General features: G+C 33.6%; 2 protein-coding genes and 1 pseudogene across 3 annotated transcripts; 1 reads left to right on the top strand and 2 right to left on the bottom strand.

The window, feature by feature from the left end:
* The first annotated feature begins 5,110 nt into the window (after positions 1–5,110).
* LOC129887220 (tRNA(His) guanylyltransferase 1-like) lies at positions 5,111–10,156 on the top strand (annotated as a pseudogene).
* Positions 10,157–10,223: 67 nt separating this feature from the next.
* Positions 10,224–14,207, bottom strand: LOC129885268 (protein HIGH CHLOROPHYLL FLUORESCENCE PHENOTYPE 244, chloroplastic). The gene is made up of 8 exons (XM_055959482.1): positions 13,981–14,207; positions 13,546–13,784; positions 13,249–13,347; positions 12,891–13,085; positions 12,228–12,320; positions 12,057–12,152; positions 11,452–11,592; positions 10,224–10,583 (listed from the first exon to the last, which is right to left on the bottom strand). The coding sequence occupies exons 1-8, from the start codon at positions 14,120–14,122 to the stop codon at positions 10,407–10,409; spliced, it is 1,182 nt and encodes a 393-aa protein (XP_055815457.1). The 5' UTR covers positions 14,123–14,207; the 3' UTR covers positions 10,224–10,406.
* Positions 14,208–14,355: 148 nt separating this feature from the next.
* Positions 14,356–19,098, bottom strand: LOC129885267 (O-fucosyltransferase 6-like). 2 transcript variants are annotated; one of them, XM_055959481.1, is made up of 10 exons: positions 18,843–19,098; positions 18,706–18,765; positions 18,522–18,612; positions 18,353–18,423; positions 17,202–17,290; positions 16,907–17,090; positions 16,181–16,362; positions 15,749–15,851; positions 15,327–15,658; positions 14,356–15,129 (listed from the first exon to the last, which is right to left on the bottom strand). In XM_055959481.1, exons 1-10 carry the CDS (start codon positions 19,044–19,046, stop codon positions 14,793–14,795), a joined length of 1,653 nt encoding a protein of 550 aa, XP_055815456.1. In that variant the 5' UTR covers positions 19,047–19,098; the 3' UTR covers positions 14,356–14,792. The 2 variants fall into 2 exon arrangements, with proteins under 2 accessions (XP_055815456.1, XP_055815455.1); XM_055959480.1 differs by having other exon boundaries at positions 18,353–18,429; positions 18,843–19,097.
* Between the last annotated feature and the right edge of the window lie 2,886 nt (positions 19,099–21,984).

Genomic DNA, 21,984 nt, shown 5'->3' with positions numbered 1-21,984 from the left:
ATATGTTCCTATGTTATATTTATTATATTTAATATTTCAACTATGGAACAATCTAGTGAAAATTCAACAGTAATTTGGAAGAATTTGGAGGTAGATATGACTTTTTTAGAAAATTGTATTCAAGAAATATCATTGACTTGGAAGTAGTTTGAAGCTAGACTCATGGAATAAGACAGACTCATGGAACAGATGAAGAATCGTTATGATTATAAGTTGACTCCATTGATGCATTAATGACCCAGTAAAAGGTAAAAGCACTATCTCGCCCATATACGAATACAAAACCACTTTGAATAAATACAGATTGAGATTGAGAATCCGTTTACCTTTGGACGGATCCAGTTCCCGTTCGGGAGCCAAAGCTTGACTAATAAGGACTACCCGCTTGAGTCGGCAAAAATCCTGAAATCTCAGTTTCAGTTCCGTAAAGGGGTAAATATCTGGATTCATTGCCCATTGAATACCCGGTTCCCCCAGCGGAAGGGGTATAAGCACTAGATCTAGTTGTTTTTTCTATACAAGAAAAATAACAAGCTTGGATGCCAATAACTTTATATATGATCCAACAATCAATACTATTATGATGTCTAACAGTGAATGGGATGAGTACATAAATGTTAGTATTATTTAATAAATCTTTTCTATATTTTATTGTAAGAAAAAGTTTAATTTCATATGCACATTCAAATATTTAAAACAAACAGTCTTAATTATTCAGTGTTCAGATCTAAAATCCACATTTTAATATTCAAATGTTTATTCAGATATAGACATCTGAATCTTAATGAAAACAAATAAGGCCTAAATAATACAAGAAATTAACGAGATTCGACCGTACATATATCCTCAATCGAGACTAGTTGGAGAGTTTTCAACTATAAAGAAGAAGAGACAAAATAATTGAGATCATTAAATAAAGAGATCGAAGTTATAAAACAACTATCCTAACATAAGTGTGGATGCATGTCTCTTATAAGACCGAAATTTTATATTTACGTTAGGAAATTTTACACAAATAAAATACTTTGTAGCAAAACAAGTCCATATCTAATATTGAAACCCAAAACTTTTGATTGGTCGAGCAGTTGCATACAAATAAGTAAACAGTAGGCATTAGACACAAGTACTTTTTCTTTTAATTATTTGAAATATAATAAGTACTTGAAATAAAGTAGATTGCCGGGGTCCTCAAGTACTACAGATTTGTACATTCAAATCCATGCATGTGATAGAGTAGTACCTTAGCATAATGATTAATGTGTATATATACTTTTTCTTACGAAGATTTTCATTTTAACGCCTAAAAAATCTTCATCTTTACACATAAAAAATCTAAAAATATTATTCTCTTATTCAAATTATAAAATTAAGGACAAGACATGACATTTCTTTTCTCTTTCGCTCATTCCCTTTCAATTTGCCTAACTTATTTTGACTTGGCTCAGAAATAGACATGGTGACAGTGGGAAAAAAAAAAGAACACTAAGATAAATGCATGAAAAAATATTCATGTATGCATGCTGGCAGTTTTCTTTTCTTTTCTATATGTCCTTTTGAATATAAAGTGTAAAAAAAAATGAGAGAGACATTTTGTTTTGAACCCTGTATTGTTTATAATGAGGATCTGCTCTTTTTTTGAGATATACAAGTTTTATCTATCAAGTCCAACGAATCACTTAAATGGTGGGGGGAACTTTTAATCATGATGCTTTTTCATAGGAATATGAGAAAGTTAAAAGGTTGCTTTTAATTTCTAAGCCTCTGCCATGCACTATATCTCATATATATACGGTCTAGTTTAATTTCTTTTACAAGTAGTATGACTATTTAGGTAGCTTCTTATCATGAAAAAAAAAAACTCTTTAACATTACTTAACTTTGAGTATATTTTATATGCAGTATTAATTAATTGGTCCCCACAAGTTAATTAAGTGATCCTCCATGTTGATATAAGTAACAGAAGATGATCTGCATGTGCTGCACTAATTGTGTATATTTTTGGACTGTTGCATGAAACTTTCCAGCTTGTTACTATTGCTATTCATGTGTTACATTATTGGAACTAGCTATATATATATATATGCTATTTGCTTGGAAGCATCCATCCTACTCCAAAGTTGCTTTAATTTCACTTCTTACTATTTTTGCATACATAACTGAAATTATATTATATCTAATCACAATACTTGTTCCTCAATAATTGTGTAAGAATTTTCTGATGAGTTTAAATAGTCCTCCTCTGTATGTACCATTTCATCTATTACTCAGTTTATACAATTGTAATATTGTAAGATTTTATGATCTCTTCGTTGGGCTTCTTCTTTATCAATTCAATTTATCATATTACGAACTTTAACTTGCTCCCAAGTTTATTACTTAATTAGCATGTTGAATCTACTTCCCTTTCAGCTCCACACCCGGCCCACTCTTCAGCCTATTAAGTCGGCTCATCTTTCTCTCGACTGCATCAAAGTTAACTAACGAATTAATTATTGGTAATATCTAATACTTGGTGATCAGTCTAAGAATAGTTGTCTCAAAATAAGGAATTATCTATGATTTTACATGATACATAAACTTGAATTTAATTGTTATGAGCCAAAAGAAAAAGATAAAACAAAATAGATAGAATTGGAGATATGAGTCCGAGAGTAACGTGTGAATAACTGGCTGAAAAGGACGTGCACTACACTAATTAAGATGTAGACTTATATTTGTATCATCAAAACAAAATTGAAAAATCTGGACAAGTTTAATATTCTTCTTTTGATTAATAATTATAATATACTACTATAAATTAGTTCAAATTAAGCTAGCTAGCTAGCCCTAGGCTTAGACCACTGAGCACAGCCACCACAATAATATAACTAGAGTCCTTTCAGTGAACAAGCATGATGCTAAAGCTCCATAGTTGGCAATTTTTTTAGGCTAATCTAGAGAGAGACTGACAATTGTTACGTATATTTTTAAAAAGAAACTTTTTATTTTAGTATTTGTTATATACTAACTACACTTTTCAGATTAAAATAACAACAGAAAAAAATCACGATATGTATATCATACTTATAACTACAATTTTGACAAATTAAAATTTGGGTTATTTAGGAAATTAGATTAATTATTAAGATGTACAGTAGAATACAAAAAAGAAATTATTGCCTTCTGTCCTGCTTAGTTACTTCTTTTAGAGTTGCTTGCTTTTTTTTTGGAAAAATAACAAATTACACACCTTATATTTCTATATTTTTAATTATTCCCTATCATTTGTAAAAAATTTAAAAATCCCTCTTTTGATACATAGGAATGATACTGATATATCGCGATTTGATACATAAGTTTTTCTCATGATACATCGCTAGTTGATACAAACCAAACACAAAATGTATCAACTAGCGATGTATCATGAAAAAGACTTATGTATCAAATCGTGATGTATTAGCGGCATTCGTATATATCAGAAATCTGAAGAAAAAAAAAGGAAATGTGGATAATCACCAAAAAAGTCGAGATAAATTATAATTGAGCTTTTTTACTCTGAAATTTAAGTAAAATACCTTTTCAATAATGGGTGCTGTACTAGTTGGAACAATATAGATGGGCTGTATTACAAGCCCAAGAGTCATTAAACACTAGTCGTTTCAATTGCGCACTGTATTATAGTTGGTCGTATTACAATAGTCTTGTGATTATAATTTTAAATTAATTTATTTTATTTGAAAGTTGTTATAAAATAATATCATATTGTATAAAATATTCAGAATTAAATTTATACTATTTGATTGAAATTATGAATTTATAGCGTCACCTAAATGATCTTAATTGAATATGTGGTAAGTAGTTATTATAATAACATGGTTAGTTAATACTACTTGATAAAAAAAATTGATTAGTTGTCTTAAAAATAAATTACGTAGCATATATTCTTTCAAATATTCTCATGATGGAGTTTACATGGGCGAAGAATAGTGATGTCAAAACTTTTAACGAGCTAAAGTATATTTGGAAAGAAATTATAATATTTAAATTATTTTTGATATCGTATATTTGGATGTTTTAAAATTTTAAAATGGCTTTGTGTGTTTTTGGTGCTTGTTTGACTTAACTTAATTTAAACAATTTATTTTTTAATTTATAAGTTAATAAAAATAAGTTGGGATAACTCAATTTATTTTTTATAGTTTATAAGTTATTTTCAGATTATACAACAACAACAACAACAACAACAACCCAGTGAAATCCCACAACGTGGGGTCTGGGGAGGGTAGATTGTACGCAAACCTTACTCCTACCAAGGTAGGACGGCTGTTTCCGAGAGACCCTCGGCTAAAAAAAAAGCGGAAAAGGGGGTCAGATAAAGTTAAAAAAATTCAAAGCGCTATAGAAAAATAAATCACGAAGGCATCACAGATAAAATAGAGTAATCAAAAGTACTGAAAGCAATAAATAGTAACAGAAATAGCAGAAATGAGAGTACAAGGAATTGTAATGTGCTAGTGCGCCTATGAATAGGGAAGAATAACGAGACTATGTACTAGCCTTCTACCCTAATGCGGGTCCTCCACAGCCTCCTATCTAAGGTCATGTCCTCGGTAAGCTGTAACTGAGCCATGTCCTGTCTAATCACCTCTCCCCAATACTTCTTCGGCCTACCCCTACCTCTTCTGTAGCCATCCATGGCCAACCTCTCACACCTTCTCACTGGGTCATCTGTGTCTCTCCTCTTCACATGCCCAAACCATCTCAGTCGCATTTCCCGCATCTTGTCTTCCACCGAGGCCACTCCTACCTTGTCCCGAATAGCCTCATTTCTAATCCTGTCGCTCTTGGTGTGACCACACATCCATCTCAACATTCTCATCTCGGCAACTCTCATCTTTTGAATGTGAGAGATCTTAACTGGCCAACACTCTGCCCCATACAACATAGCCGGTCTAACCACCACTTTGTAGAATTTGCCCTTAAGTTGTGGTGGCACCTTCTTATCGCATAGCACTCCGGAAGCGAGCCTCCATTTCATCCACGCTGCCCCAATACGATGTGTGACATTTTCAGATTATAATCTGTAATTATTTTTTTTAGGCATATTTTAAGCGACTTTAAATTGAGCAACCATAACTCAATAGCCTTAAAGGTGATTGTTTAGATGATTCATAGAGCAGGTTTTCCCATGTAGTGTTTGTTGAAATTTCCATTTGACATAAATTCTAGTGGTATTTGGGGATGGCGAACAGCAAGTATGAATACGTTAAGCAATTCGAGGTGGAAGATGAAGTGATGTACCCAAATATAATTGTTGTTCAAATTGCTGGCCATAACTTCCGCAGGTAATGCAATGTTTCTGGACTGTATATACCTTTTTATATTGTATCATTTTTTTGTTGCAACTGAATTCTTAACCTAGAGGTTAAGTTCAAATTCGAGATGAAGAGGTTTTAGCTGCAAATTCTATCAAAATATAGTTTTTCTGCTAGAGTATTGGTTTTCACAATACTGTAAATGTAGTCTGACCGCATCAATTGAGGGTGTTTGATTGCTAATTTGCATCATAACTTGATAGGTTTTCAGAGGAGCATGGGTTTGAGAAGCCGAATGATGAAAATGCCTTGAACTTGATGAATGCTTCTGCTACTAAGGTACTAGAGAACTTCTCTGATGTTGTATTTGGGTATGGATTCAGTGATGAGTACAGGTATATGTCGTTTCTTATTAGTATTAAACAATTGTGCCAATATCTTTAACCTTTGAAAAGATTGACTGTGTACAATCATCCTCACAGTTTTGTGTTGAAGAAGGAAACCACACTTTACCAGAGGCGAGCAAGGTGTGTAACTTATTTCATAGCCCAAAGTTTTGTCTTATCCATGTTTATCAAGTATTAGTTTTGGATCACTAGGATGAGTAATGAGAAGTACACTCATCCAATTAGGCAGCTGACTTGGGGAAATATATAATCAAATAAAGTTAAGGTAAAAGTGGGGATTGATCACAATTTTTTTTCCTAAAAAGGCATTAGGCACATTTTATAGCATGGCCAGCTTGGCAGTTCACAGGCTTGCTTTCCTACCTAAGATGGCTACTTGAAATATGTTACAGTTTTACCGGGACTTCGTTGGAATTAGATTAAAATGGATTCTGTAGATACCTGCAGATGTTGAGAAATGTTTTTACAATCGTTAAGCTGGTTATCACAGATTGTTCTCTTTCCCTTTGGTTTTCACAACCCAAAAATTATTCTGATATTTAATTTAGGTGAACCGCATGACTTGAAGATAACTAGGAGAAGTATTAGATTCCATGTGCAAAGTTTTGGATTGTGGTTTACACGTAAATGATGCTAACTGTACTCAATGAGCTTACAAAACGATTGTTGAATCTTTGATTGATTTGCATACCAATATATGTAGGATTTTGTGGTATAGCATTCTGTCGTTAAAAATTATATGGATTCAGATTTATGATTTGCTCCTTATCTGTCCAGAATTCAGAAATATTCCTCCTGATCTTTTATTTGTCTTATTTCTCTTGGCTTTCTTTGTAGTGTGTATGTATGCATAAAAAGGGTGTCTAAGGAAGGTTTAGAACCAGCTTATCTTTTTGGGTTTTGGTATCAATTACCAAGACCTTCCACAGATTCTTCGTCAAGGATCATGTGCCGTCAAGATAAAGGTACCTCCTTTTCTTGCATTTTCTATTAAGGATCACCCACAATCTTGAAAATGTCCACATTCGTCAGCCGAAAACATTCATGTTAAACCAGCACAATATCTACTTGTTAATTGAAATATATAAAGCTGAAGTACTAATGGACCTCAAGTTACTATGTTGATCTTAATATTATGTGTCTATAGGCAAATTGGTTAAAATTCGTCAAAGTGAGCAATCACGACTTTCTAATACATGCCAAAGTTCAAGGTTGAAATATTCTGCTCACCACCGTATGCTGGTAGCTCATAAAATATGTCGTTCTTCATGTCCGCTTTCTCAAGCTATATTTATCCATTATAACTTAGGTGGAAGATCTCGTGAAATACCGGGAAAATAGTGCTCCTGTTAAAAGACCAAGGAAAAAAGCAGTCATAGTTCACTCAGAAAATATAGCAACAAAAGGCTTCTGGAATAATTACTCATGCCTTACTGAGGAACTTGGTGCTCTTGGAGAAGGCATCAACAAGATGAAACCTGAGTAATTGGGGTCCTTTCCCTTCTATTTTTTTTTAAAAATAATCTTAATACTATTACTTTTTTTCAGCTTTGTTTTTAAGAAAGACTCTCTTTTGTATCAAAGACATTCAAGGTAATTCTTGCATCACTTTCCTTAACATTTCGTCGGTAGTGTACAGTTACCTAAAACCTCATACTGAAGGTGCCAGTTCAAGATTGGAGGCAAATGCTTTGTCATATTTATTGTTTTGTTGTCGCACTCATCTATAGAGGGGCAGAGAAAGTAAAACCGAATACTAAGGCACAGAAAACTTAGGTGTCCACTTTCTTTTAGCAACTTTTTGGAGGTCTCCGGCATGTCCTTAATGCTGAGCAATACAACTTTACCATTTTTTTTTTAAAAAAAAAACTTAGTTGACCACCTTCCAAGAGATAGGGCGATGTTCTATGAAAACATGATAAATCATCCTGATAGGACCGTGCACAATGAAAGTTTCTCTGCCCTACAGTAACTTTCCTCAGTATTTGAGTCAATTTGAACAATTGTGGGAGGACATTCAGCCTTCCTCAATTGACTTGCCTAATATGGACGTGCTGTTTTGATCGTATTCCAGCGAAATTATATATGTCATTGTATCTCTTTTCTCTTCCATGTATGCGATGAAATGGAAAGAGTTTTACCCTGAGAAAGACTATAAGGAGCCCCCTTACTTTGATGGTCGATACATCCTCTGAGATTCTTCGAGACTATTTAGCTTGGAGACAAGTTGATTGTGAGTACTTTTTATTTTAGTCATTGTTTTGCATAATTTAAGCAAATCAATAAGATTGACAGTGACCTATTCTTCTAGATGTCAAGCTAAAGAAAATGAATGCACGAATCTCATATCACAATGCAATACTTTGACTTTGTAGGTCACATAAACAATCAGTATAATACTTGTTTCTGGATGCTTGTTAAAGAGCAGAACTGAAGCTCAGAGCTGCCTAAAGGTGCTGAATCTTTTTCCCTTAGTTTGTATTACAGGATCCTTGTTCTAGATGAAGTAGCATCATCTCTTATGATGTGTGTTTCTCCGAGAAAATATTATTGCTGCATAAGTATGTTGGAAAACCTCTTTCACTTCATTGCCAAGATAATAAAAGAGTTCCTATCCATGCTCACTTAGCTAAAGATAGGGCACAATGGTAGAAAAAGACTCGTATAGGTTATATCTAATAGTTGAGAAGCGGTTTTAGCCTTGTTAGAAAACTTCTAATATTATTTGCATACATTTAACTTATTTTCTACGGAGAAGGGCCTAAAATGCCCTTCAAGTATTTGAATTGGTACAAAACTACCCTTCATCCCCCTGTCGGCCCTCAAGTACCTCTGATTTCAACCTTTCGGCTCAAAAATATCCTTATTTCTAACGGGCTACACTCATAAGGTAGATAGAGGGCAATATTGTACCAAATCACATAGTTTAAGAGCATTTTAGGCCCTTCTCCATTAAAATAATACTTAATATAATTTGGGTTTCAATAATAAATAAAAAATAAAAAAAAGTTTAGTCCCCCCCCCCCCCCCTTCTTTCCTCTTCCATTTTTTTTCTTCTTGGATTTTGTCCACCATTTTAAATTTTAGTTTTTTCAACTTATGACACAACAAGACAGAAAAAAGGAGGAAAATAACAATGACATTTATATAGAAATAATTAGTTCGATAGAAGATGATTTAATTAAGCAACTATGTATGTATACTACATTTTTCTTTTGTGTGTACTCAAATTCAAAATAAAAGAATGAAAATAACTTTTTCTCCTATCCCCACCCCCACCCCCACCATGATAAAAATAAAATTAAAAGAATATGAGCATTTAAGTTCATTTCAAGTTTGAGTCATTGATATCCTAATAAAAAATAAGAGAATAAAAAAAAAAGAAATGAACAAGACAATTGGATAAGTGATAGAAAAATTATATTAATAAAAAAAATATAGATGGACAATCAGATGGAGTATGAGTTTTAATTGGATCCTCAGCTATGAGTTGGGTTATAATAAATTTGGGATTGATTTAAAATAGTTCAATAGGGAGATACCATGAAATTAATAATTCTTTTAATATTATTTTCAAGCGTATCGGATCAAAATATGAATCTCATGTGATTTTTATTATTTATTTGAGAAGGATTAAAATTTGGACCAATCAAATTAGGCAACATAATAAATAAATATTTAATGATTTTACTTTAGGGAAAGTGCTAAAAATAAGGACAAATATGAGCCAAAGAGTTAATATCGAGGGTATTTTTGAGTCAAAAGGTTGACGTCTCCGTATTTTCTACTTTTTATTTATTTAGTATGATGATGATATGAAATGAGTTTAAATAAAGAAGTGGAGATTCATATAGCTTGTTGGGGTAATTGTTGTTGTAGTAGTATTCTAGTAAACTTACAATAAAGATTAAAGATAGTAAGAAAGATTAGATATCCTAATGACAATTTAAACCCTGTGGTTCTGCAGGGCACTCAAACTCAAGAAAAAAATGAATTGCTTGCGCAGTTTGGCATTGATTACGATGCACTACCAATCATGTTTCGGATGGGTTCCTCTGTTTTCCGGGACAAGGTAACTTCCTGTCACAAGCATATGTTGGTTCAAATCAGGTTGATGTTCCAACCTCAAGTGCGTAAATCTTTAATATCCTTTGAACGTCATCTATATTATTTGCATCCAGCAGCTAGACATTGTACATTAGGTGTTTTGGCTAAGTGCACAGTTACTTTTGACTTTCTGTGAAGATGGAAATGATGGAATGGTTATACGTATTTCTATATGTTATTTTGCTTTTTTGGTGCAGCAGGAGGAACTGTGTGGAAATGATATTGCGCGCGACAAAGTTGTGGTTGCACACTGTAATATAATTGAGGCGAGTTTTTGGAAAGAACATCCAAGAATACTTGATGGGAAGAAACCCTCCATTCCACTGCAGTAACTTGCTTTGATTGTATTGAGGCTGTTGGTAAAGGAGCTGCTCTCATAGTTATTAATCATATCCAGTTTTCATTACTCACTAGATCAGAAAAATAGCTTCAAAATTTCATTTGAATCAAAGTCAGTCATATTCTTTCTTTATCTTCTTTACAATACATGAGGAACAAACTAGGGGAGAAAAAGAAAGGAAGATTGGAAGTTTCAAAGGGAGATGTATCTCTGTCACAGGGTATATTACTCGTACAACAACATAAACAAGTATTCCTTTCAAAAGAAAATATCAGTTTGCTTCGATTGAGCCTTAAGGTCTTTCAACTTCTTGAGTATATTGGTGAAATAATCCTGCAAATATTTCTCCAGTGAACTGACGTCTTTTGCATCCACACCGAGAAGGTTATATGTCTCTGCCATAGGAACTGAGAAGACAGTATCGCTTGTCAAAACCTGGAAATTACCACAAGACCAGTAACATTAGCATTGTCTTTTTCCATCTAACACTTCAGCATGGGGGGACATGCACCATTTATACATGGGTTTATTCTGTTCGATTATTTGGACACAGATTAGAAAGCTTTTGCAGACCAAAAAATGAAAAGAACACTGTCTTCACTAATAAAAAGAGTGAATGCAGCTGTGCTTCAACTAAATATGAGAATGTGAAATATATAGTCAAGTAAATCGATCAAAACAAATGCCATACCTTAATGTGAATAACTTAATTTAAAAATATCAGAAGTTCTCAAACATCTTATATCCTCTGTTCGGTATTAGGTAAACTGTCACCCAGAATCTGAACAATATACCAGGCAACATTGATCCTTTCACTTATTCTGATGGAAATTTGTCAAACATGGAAACAGACTAACAAGAAAAGATATTTGTGGCAGCTAATTTCTAAGGAATGATACAGCAAAGGAATACAATTGGTATTCAAAGGACACTAATGATAAGCACATTCCAAATTTCATCCACGCATAGTCTCCCAACTCTTCATTTATTAAAAGAGTTACCTTTCGAGGACACTAAGAAAAGCATATTCAAATACATCATCCTTGCCTCGACACCCAACTCCTATTGTTTAAAAGAGTTATCTTCTCCTTACCTTAAGAATAGGTTGATTATTTGGAAAGGACATTGCAAGCAACTAGAAGAAAGAAAATGATCTAGTAGAAGAAAGGAAATGATGCAGTAGAGATATACCGAACAACCAGAACAATATATTCCAGTGGCATCAGAGTGCATTTAATAATGAAAAAGTACTCCTTAAACAAAGAAGAAAAAGTACAAAAAGTAAAGCTAGAAGAAGTTATACCTCTGAAAATGCCAATCTATCAGCAACATCATTCGTCCACTCAAACAACTGAGTCAGCTGACGTGTAAATCGCAAAACTGAGACAGGCACTGTAGTCACGTTGGCATCTTGACCAGCAAGTCTCTCGCACAATGTTATCACCTGATTCAATGAGTACTTACTTGACAAGAAGGTAATAGATATCATCCAGACAGCAGAGAAGGGAGGGAATAACAAAGACAGAAAAAGCACCAAAAGAGTAGTAAACAAAATGAGAAAGAGCTTACTCCAGCCTTTGCAGGAAACTTACTTCCAGTGGGTATCTACGTAAAATGATTTGTCATGGTTCGACGATGGAAAAGGTATTGTCATTTCAAAAAAAGTGGATTGACCTTTTTTCCTATTGTCTAGCATATATAGAAGATCAAGAGTGTCCTTAGCAGAAATTCGATGGCCTAACTCCTAAGGAAGCTTCAAAATGAACTTGGTTTATAGGTAAGAGATAACTATTAATAGCATCTGTTGTTGCTTACCCCAATACCAGAAACAAAAAATACCACAAAAGGCTACATTGTAAATTGCCAAAGAAACTTAATCTTAATGCTTAAAATGGAGATCCTTCTTACCTCTTGGGTTGTCCATGCTCGAGGCCCAGCAAAAGTGAGAAGCTTCCCATTAATATTCTCATTACGTAAAGCTATGAATGTCAAGCGAGCAATATCCTGGAAGCAAGTTAGCATAGAATTATTTACCAATTACGTTAAATAGACTCAAAAGAAACTAAGTGGAAAGTTTACTTGGGTATCCATGTATGCTATTCGAGTGGGAGCATCAGTTCCCCATACAGATTTCTCTTCCAATATAGGCACTGCATATTGACCAATAAGGCCCTGGAGCAAATGAAAATAACTTATATCTACTAAGTCAATGAATAATACGATTGAAGGATTACAGACATGGCAAAACGAAATACGGGAATAACACCATATCAATTGGTTTACCGGGCAGCTTTGTATTTTTCCAACAGCTAAGAGTTAATCAATAAGATCAAAAAGGCACTTCATGTTAAAGTTCACTATGTAGAGTTTGTTCGTAACTCAAACAAAAGCTCTTAATGTTTTCAATAATAAGAACATAATGTGACGAGCTTCTCTGCGTTTGCATTACAAAATTCAAGTAGTAACATCTCGGTGTTTCAACTAGTATATCGTTAGCCTTTTGACACTCTGAGGTGTCCATTTACAATGTCGTAATATATAATCCGTGATTTACACATCTTTTGAGCATAAGAAATGCTTTCCCATTTTCAATAGGTTTACCAAAATATTTTCATGAATGTAATTTATTGCAATACCTTTCAAGAGTTTTCAGGTATGATTTTTGTTTCAGCATTGTGGTTAAAATGTACGTATATAAGGTATACTTTCACCACACCAAATATAATCATTAGAGGATGATACCTGCATGAAGCCACATAACCGAATTACAACGTGGTTAAGGCCTGAATCCCGGAGAAACATCTCTGTACAGTGTTTGATCTCCATCAGAGGAACTTCAGGGTGCTTGTCGCAGTTGTGAATCGAGAAAAATATAAATTTTTGAATGCCCATGGCTTTTGCACATTGTATAAGAGCAACTTTTCCTTCCCAATCTACCTAAAATGAATAGATAAAGTAAATAAGCTTGACAAGCCAGTACAACAATAATGTAAACCAAAGAATCGAGAGAGATAAATACTCAGATCATTTTCATTCCAGTGAGAACCTTAACTCCTTAAGTATAGTGTGAAGCAATTATTTTGTCAGTATGGATGCTTACAGTTTTTATAGGCTCCTCAGGGCGTCCAGTAGCACAATCAATAACTGTATGGACTCCCACCAATGTTGCTGGAATTGTTTCAGGTTTGCTTAAATCCGCCTGTGCAGAGATTAGTTTAACTTGATAATTTTGACAAGCATCTTAATCTTACAAAGTGAAAGGTTACAATTAGGCAGGGGCGGATACAACATAGGCTCAAAGAGTAATTTCTGAACTCATAATTGCAAAAGAGCAGCGGATCAGTATAAATGTGGAACCAAATAAAAGTTTAAATATTGGATCACATTCCCTGCTTACATTGACAACAGTGGCTCCCCAATCACGAAGAAAATCGGCAGGAGCAGGCCTAGGCCTGACAAGACATCTGACGTCGTAGCCCTCGTCCAATGCTCTCCTCACTACTTGCCTTCCCAATGTGCCCGTCGCCCCCACAACAAGTATGCTAGTCGGCCTCACTGGTGTTCCCGGAGCTAAATTCACGGCCGCCGGAGTACTCTGAGCATTGCACACCACGTTAGGTACCGAACAATGTTTGCCTACGTGACCAAAATTTGAAAAAATTAGTGGGAAATGTTGGAACCAACGGACCTGTAATGGTGTGTTAAGGGCATAATGGGTAGAGGAGGTAAGAGACCAAAATTGACCCAAGAAAATTGCTTTCTAAGACTGCAATTACCTTTACTAGAGTTAATTGAAGATGCAAAAAAAAATGTTGGAATGAAATTTTGTTACCTTTAGTAGTGGTGATGGAAGAATTGGAAGGGGAAATGAGCGAATCGAACATGGTTCGCCATGACAAGGAGGAGAGCTTGCGGGATGGAATAGAAGTGAGATTAGTAGGGGTAGCAAGGTTGGGGTAGAGGGTGGAGGCCATTAGAAAGTGAGCAAGGGAGATGGGGAAGAATGACAACTATAAGGAAACTATAGATTGGGGAAGAAGAGGCCACGTCGACTATTGGTGATTAGATGTAAAAGAGGGTATGGTTGGTTACCCGCTCTCCACCTCAGCTTTCCCGGCTTTAAACTTTACTCAATAAAAAAGTATATACATTTGATATGGTGTCAAAATTCTACAAATGACTAGTATAGTAAAAGCAGCTGATATACATTTAAGACTCTTAAACTACCAATAACTGATACAGTCAAAAGAAATAAAACGGAAAAACTAGAGACATGAAAAAGTAATCAATATTCCAAGAGCATAAAAATATTTTTTCTTTTACCAACTTATCCTGCTCTCTCTGTATTTAAATGCATACAATTTCAATGATGCAGTTGATTCTCTTTGCCTAAACTCTGCACCATTCACTATTCAAAACTGGAGAACGTTTGGCTTTATGTACAACTTTTTTTTGCTTCATTGTTATCAATAGACCCTTGTGGTCGGGCCCTTTTTTGTTATCAATGAATGGAAGCTAGTCCTCAAAATGAGGACTTGCCCTATCTGCAACTTTTCTTTAATCCAAGAAAATCATCTTCTATTTCTCGCTCTTCTGTTTTAAAAGGTCTGCCAGAATCTGCATCATGTCTTTCGGAAGCCCTCTTCATTGAATTTCAACTACATTCTCCGTATATTCTGTATCAGACCATTCTTGCTCTTCTTCACCTATCTCACCATCACTTACTTCACCCATATCTCTCCTAGCACTATTAATAGAAGAACCGGTATCCATTTCAGAATCTGCACAAATGCATGCTGTTGGGTTTTCATGAAACTCTCCCCTGCCTGGCTTTACCTCCATTGGCTCGCCCATGAAACCTATTTGAGACGTTCGAATTTGTGAGGCAAACTCTTCCCATGTCATGTTATTTCGATGAAGGAGCAACTTATTAAGCTTCTTCGCATTTGGGCGGATAGTCGGCTTGTGATCAAAATATCTCCTGAAACACAGAAAGGATTTTTAAAAAGTTTACCCTTTCTGGAGTAACAGACTAACAAATAAAGTAACATGGTAGTTGAGTAAATGACATTTGTAGGAGTATCATTTCGTCAAAATTATTTTATAATACGGAAAATCGTTTAAACTTTTTTGTGAAGTCAGCTAACTGATTCAGGTCGAAAACATCAAGTAGCTTACCTTCTTCCAGCGAGCATTCTTGCCATATTACCATTGTTATTGGATACAAAAACATCGCTCTCATCACAAACAATGAAATCTAACGCAGCCATCCGAGAAGAGAAGGAAGAGAATGGTGCTAACTCCTCCTTGCTGGCAATTGTTTCTTTGGAATGAAAATTTGGAAATAGAGCCTTGAGAGGAGCCAATGTCTCCTCTCCACCATAAATTTCTCCAGATGCCACATAAATATGAACATCATTACCGAAACCAAGTGCTCTAAGCATGAGGCCAATTTCCTCAGGAGTGAGAGGGCATTTTCCATTCCTTCGTTCCTTATCCGGGTTTCTTGCCTGCAAGTAATGCCAAAGAAGCAATACCATATTAACTATAAGTAGGGGCAATGTATGGACTAATGGTTACCAAAACAGGTAGTGACTCACATGTAACGTCTTCCACCTCTTTCGGATTTTACCTAGTTCTTTCCTTTCCTTGTCTCCTCCACCGTAATAGCATCCAGAGAATGCAAGCATATCTGGTTCAAACCTAGAACATGGAAAAGTTTCAGCAAGCATGTTCCAGTTTGTAGAATATTGACTTAGAGAAGTATACAATCTACAATGACAAGATCAACATTCACATCCTAAAGGTATGTCACTGAATCTGAAAATAACACTGGAGCACACATAAATAACCATTTTATCAGATCAGCAATAAACCCAACCCCCAAACGGCTAGAGCTTTTGCCTACTTTATTTCAAAAAAACAACTTGCGTTGTTGGAAAAAAAAAAGATTCTTTCGAAAAGCACATTCATGAACAAAGAAAGAACATTTGTGTAAAACATCTTTTCGACGTAAATGTTTATCAAATTACCTCAGGTGCAAGGCAACAAAGAGCTTGCTTTTCATTCTTATCCTTTCAACCAATTTTCTGCCCATTTCAATTATGGGATCAGTAAACTTCAATGCCTGATAATTGACTCTGCATCTCAGCTTCTGCATATCTGTATTCAACCGATTGGAAAGCCTATAGTCAAATTTTGTTAGCTGAACAGCCTGCATCAGAACAAAGCATAGAGTCAAAAAAAAATGAGAATTTACATCCAAAAACAAACTAGTTAATCTAGATATATTTAAAGGGCCAGTAGGAAGACCTCAAACAAGAAAGGTGCAATAAACTATACAACCACTCTGTACAATAAGACGTTGAATCCCCACCCCTCACTCCACTCAACAGGTTGCATATTCAACAACACAGACATTGTCAAGACTCAACAAGATATGCTTGACTTGCAATTTCTCCAGGAAATAAGGTGGAGCTTGTGTTGTATGGATAGTAAATTTGTGTCTAACTTTCTATACCTTGAACTTTCATATTTTGAACTTTCTATGACTTGGTTGTGCATTAGAGCAATATGGATGGAAAAATACTACATTTCAGCACGAGTTGCCACATACATCTACAATGCAACAAGAGTAGCAGAATACTAAGAACCTAGTGAATCATGTGATGTACACAAATTTCCATGTCATGGTATGATATCATGTTCTGATGCACTGGACAAGACAAACATGTCCCATTAATTTATAAAGGACTTACGTGCTTTTTCTTTAAAATAGGCAGGATGCGAGTTTGATAACACTTGGCATTGCACTTCCTTGGAACACGCGTTGTATATGGAGTTATGATTTTATCTCCGATTCTTGGAAGATCCCTAATAATTTTTACATCTTTCGAGATTTGTGAGATAAACCAGTCGACATCAAAAATCTCAGAGAAGTTACTGCATGTAAAAAAGGAAAGATAACGTTCATGAAATGTAATGTAGTATACTATAACAAACAAAAAGGTAGCTCACAAAATGCTTTTGTGCACAAATTATTCCAAATAAAACCTTGAATCTTTCCAGTAGGATTTCTGGTCGAGTTTTGGAACTACTAGTATGGCATTCAAGATATGAGCTGCAACAACTGCATCTACAATCTGCATCCAGCAAGAAAATGATTTGATTTAGCAATCTCTTAAAACATAACTGCAAAAAATTAGAATCCAACAGCAAAAAAATCTGCTCCGTAGTATCTCAGATTTAATAGAAACTCTCACACTGTCCAGAAATGGACTTGGTGATTCATGATAACACGGTTAAGCAAGACAAGTCAGTGTCAACAGAAAACTACATACACCATTACATAAAAAAAAAAAAGGACCTCGAATAAGTAAATTAGTCTGTAACCATCAAAATGATGCTGCTAATTACTTTCTGCAGATCAAAGGAGGGAGATTCAAACAAGGTAAACTGAGTAATGGTAAAGGCTAAGTTGGGATCAGGGAACAGATTAGAGTACTCACAAGCTACCACTCCTAATCCCTATCCAGTTGCATGCCACAGGTAACATTAATAGTAATATTTTTCTGGTGTATCGATGCACCAGATCAGAATTCCAATTTAGAAAGCAGAAGCTAAAATATTCAAATTGCTTTTTCACTGTACCAATGCCACCAATTGCCAACTACCCAATTTAAACGAGGCCACTAATAAGGGAAGATGTCATTCAGGTATCAGCAAGGACATAGTTTATTGGAGGTTTAAATTTTTTGAACGTTTGAACTAGCATCTTATCCAAATCTGCACTACTTGTGTCTTTTCCAAAAGCTACCCAAAATGCACCTCAAACTATATCTTAAGTGCAGTGGGGGCGTGTCTTAGAATTTAAATCCTCTAAGGAACAACATTCAATCGATATAGAACCTATCGTCAAGTATGCGTCTCTCCGTGTTGTTGACCTTTTGTTGGTGTAATATACCACAAATATAATAAATTACGGTTGAAAAATAAAATGACAGAAATAAATAATAATTCATTTAGACTGAGGCGTGGATATATATCCCAACACCTTTAATTAGGGAAAACTTGGCAGCAACAACAACAACATGCCAGTGTAATCTCGCCAGCGGTGTCTACATAGAAAGGGGTTTCGGATAGAATAGACCCTCAGCTCAAGAATTAAGGAAAATTTGGTATGGAGAGAAAAAGAATATATTTACCCCTGTTCTCTGTTGATTCAAGCCTCCACTAGTTGCAATCATCAAGTACCTATTGGGCTGCGTATTAACCTCTGCAGCTGCAAATGTTACAGCGTCACAGATCAGGCGAATATAGAGTACATAACAAAACAAAAATTAGAAAAAAGGGGGGAAAACAAAATACACCCACTTGGAAAATTATTGCTGGAATCACTGCAGCCATGGTAGAATTTCGATTGCTTCGAAATCCATACGTCTCCACTTAAACTTCCTCCACCCATCTACACATTCAAAATCAGGAGCTTCAGATTTAAAAAAAAAAAAAAACCATGTTACGTATACGTGGAAACAGTCAAAACTGCAGTACAGCTCACCGGAACGCGAAAGACGTGTTCTTCTTGCAGGTTCATCCGAAACCCCGTCCCATTATTGAACTAAATGCAATAAGAAATAAAAATCAAAAGAGACCCACAAAGAAAATGATGTAATGAATGAATCGTAATATACATACCGAGATGGGATTGATAAGGTTATGGTGGTGGGAAGTGATGATGGGAGGAGAGAAAAACAGAATAAAGAAAAGAATAGCGGCGGATAAAGCAGAGAGAAGAGGAAGGAGGCGGTGAATGCGGCGTCTTCTTCTTCTGAAAAGCAGAGTATGGAGAATGATTTGGAAAATTCCAAGAAACAACGTCTCATGTTTTCTCTTCTTCATGTTTGTATAGTAATCTTCGTCTTAGCAGACAGAATTAATATATATATATATATATATATATATATATATATAAAGACTACCTGCCCTGCTTAATTGCTTATAGGTGAGACTCACCTTGAGTAAAAGGAAGAACAAGAAGTTGTTAGAGAGAAATAGTAGGAAGTGGTTTACTAATAACACAATGATTTAAGTTGGTTTGGCTTAGCCGAATTCTCGGGACAGAATCAAAGAGAGTTTTCTATTGTGAAAAAAAATGAAGTGTAGAATGCTTATAAATCAAAAACTTTCTTAAATCAATAGAGATTCAGATTATGAACTCTGGAAATAATAAATTGAGACATAATTAACAATTAATCCCTCTATGCCAGTTAAATTTCTAAGGTAATATACACAAAGTAAAAAAAAGTATTTAAGTTCAAAATTTGAACCATATTTTTCTCTCTTATCTTTTTGTTTGATCAGCATCATAAAGATAAAAATAATTAAATATAAAATTATAAATATAACTAGTCTTTTATTGAAGTATAACTTTATAAGTAATATAGTTTAATCCTAAAAAATTACAACTAAGATAAACATAATTTTTTTAAAAAATATTTCTCTTAAATTTTAAATAATTCAATTATTTTAAATAATAAAAAAAGCTCTCAAAATTTAGTTATTACGGAATCGAGGGAGGGAGGGAGTTTTAGCAATTTCCGTGTGGAAGCAGCTGTTACGTCTTTTTTGGGGTTTGCGGAGTGAAAACGACAAACAACACATTAATTCATTTTCCCGTATATGCTTTGCCCACCCCAGATGCGGCTGTTTACCAAAAGCTTCTGTGCTCTTTGTTCTGCTTGTATTTCCTCCATCTTATTTTAATTATTATGATAATAATTTACGTAATTCTAAAAAATATATTATTTAGAAGTGTTCTTTAATTAATATATTTTTTATTAATTTTTTAATTTTTATTTATTTATGTGCCTTTTTTTCTTACATGATTAATACTAAAAATAAAATTAAAAAAATATAATTAATTTTCTCCTAATTGTTTAAATTGATAAATATTTTGAAATAATTATTTTTAACATACATGACAACTAATATAGAACGGAGGAAGTAGTTGTTACCTCCACACCATTCTATTTTTATACTTTCATTTTGTTCCTTTAATTTTATTTTTATACTTTCATTTTGTTTTTATACTTTCATTTTGTTCTCTTACTTTTAATTACATATGACTTCAAAAATATATATAATTTTAAATTAAAGGAAAAATGCTCACATATGCCATTGAACTTTGAGAAAAAAACTTATTTATGTCATTAATTAAAAATTTGACTCATCTATGTCATTGTCGTTTGAAAAAAGGTTCATCTATGTCATTATTTTTTAACTCCAGTTTTGTAAAACTACTTAAACAACTTTTAATACTTTTCAATTGAAGTTTGGCTAACCAACTTAAAGTCATTTTATGCATAAAATAAGCCCCAATAAATAGTTGTGTTTATTTGGATGAACTTATTTTAAGCAGTTTATAAGTTGAAAACAGCTTATAAGTCAAAAAAAAAAAGTTGGTCGGCACCTATTTTTTTTTAACTTATAAGCAATTTTCAACTTATAAGCTGCTTAAAAATAAGTCAATCCAAACAGGCTACTAATCTCACCTTCTCTTGCCTCATTTAATCTAAACATAAGTTATGCTCTCTGTCCATCTTTATTTGTTCATGTTTAACATGACACAATCCTTAAAAAATATTAAATTGAAGGATAATTTTATTATATCATCCCTATTAATTATAAGTTATTTAAAATATATATAAAAAATAGTACGCATTTAATAGAAAAAATAAAATAAATATAAAATAATAAATTATTTTTTAATTTTTCAAACTGAACAAACAAAGTTAGATAATCATTTTTTATAATTAGATAAATAAAGATAGACAGATAGAGTACTATAGTTCATAGAAATCTATACTTCTATAACTTCTTAGTATGTAAATGATGCCAAATAGAGTATTATTTTTTATTTGTATAATATTTCAAAATATTTTTAATTATAAAAATAGGTCTAAATCATTAATATTGTAGTAGTTGTTACGTTTTAAAAAATATTTAAAATTTTTAAATATGTGCATAATAATTGATAAAGGACTGACAACAAATATTTTGAAGCTTTATTTTTCTGGGCCTAATGCCACCGGCTTGAGCCGACCGCCCACATATAGTTAGTTACGAAAGAATATAGAATATACAAATTAAGCTTAATTCTCATTTAATTAAATGAACTTGAATGTGAAAGAAATTGATCGATGATGATTTATTTTGCCAATTCCATATATATAGTTAAGCATAATTAATTTGATTTTTGACAATCAATCTTATGTCACTATACAAATTTAAAGATATGAGATATGCTTCTTTTTGTTTTGGTTAAGTTTGTCGGACAAAAATTCAAGCAAAATCTTTGTAAAAGGAATATAAAAGGTGTCTCCTTCTTCAAGAGGTATACGTGCTCCACTGTCCCTTTATAATTTTGTTTATTCCGAGTTGTAACAGATTAATTAAAATATGTTAAGTACATTAATTAATCCTATCTAACTCAAAATGCTTTCAATTGTTTAATTTTTTTTTTTTTTTAAAAAACCACATATTGCATTTATGCTTGGCACGATTCCTGAGGCCATCTCCATCTCCGACCCATGCCAAATTTTGCACCAAATGCTATATTTGGTGCAAAGTTGTTCCAATTCATGTCAAAATTTGCATCAAATTTGGTGTAATTTGATACTACACTATTCATCACACCAATTGTTCTTTATTATTATTTTATTACACCATATTTTTAATTAAATATTATATAAATTGGTATGTTTTAATTAAAATATTTTATTTGTTTTACGTAATATTTTTATAATATTAATTTTAGATTAAAATTTTGATTTTTTTA

The sequence above is a fragment of the Solanum dulcamara genome, chromosome 4 (genome assembly GCF_947179165.1).
Source record: "Solanum dulcamara chromosome 4, daSolDulc1.2, whole genome shotgun sequence".
NCBI lineage: Eukaryota > Viridiplantae > Streptophyta > Magnoliopsida > Solanales > Solanaceae > Solanum > Solanum dulcamara.
Note: the sequence above shows the minus strand (reverse complement) of the source record. Positions and strands in the feature narration are given on the sequence as shown.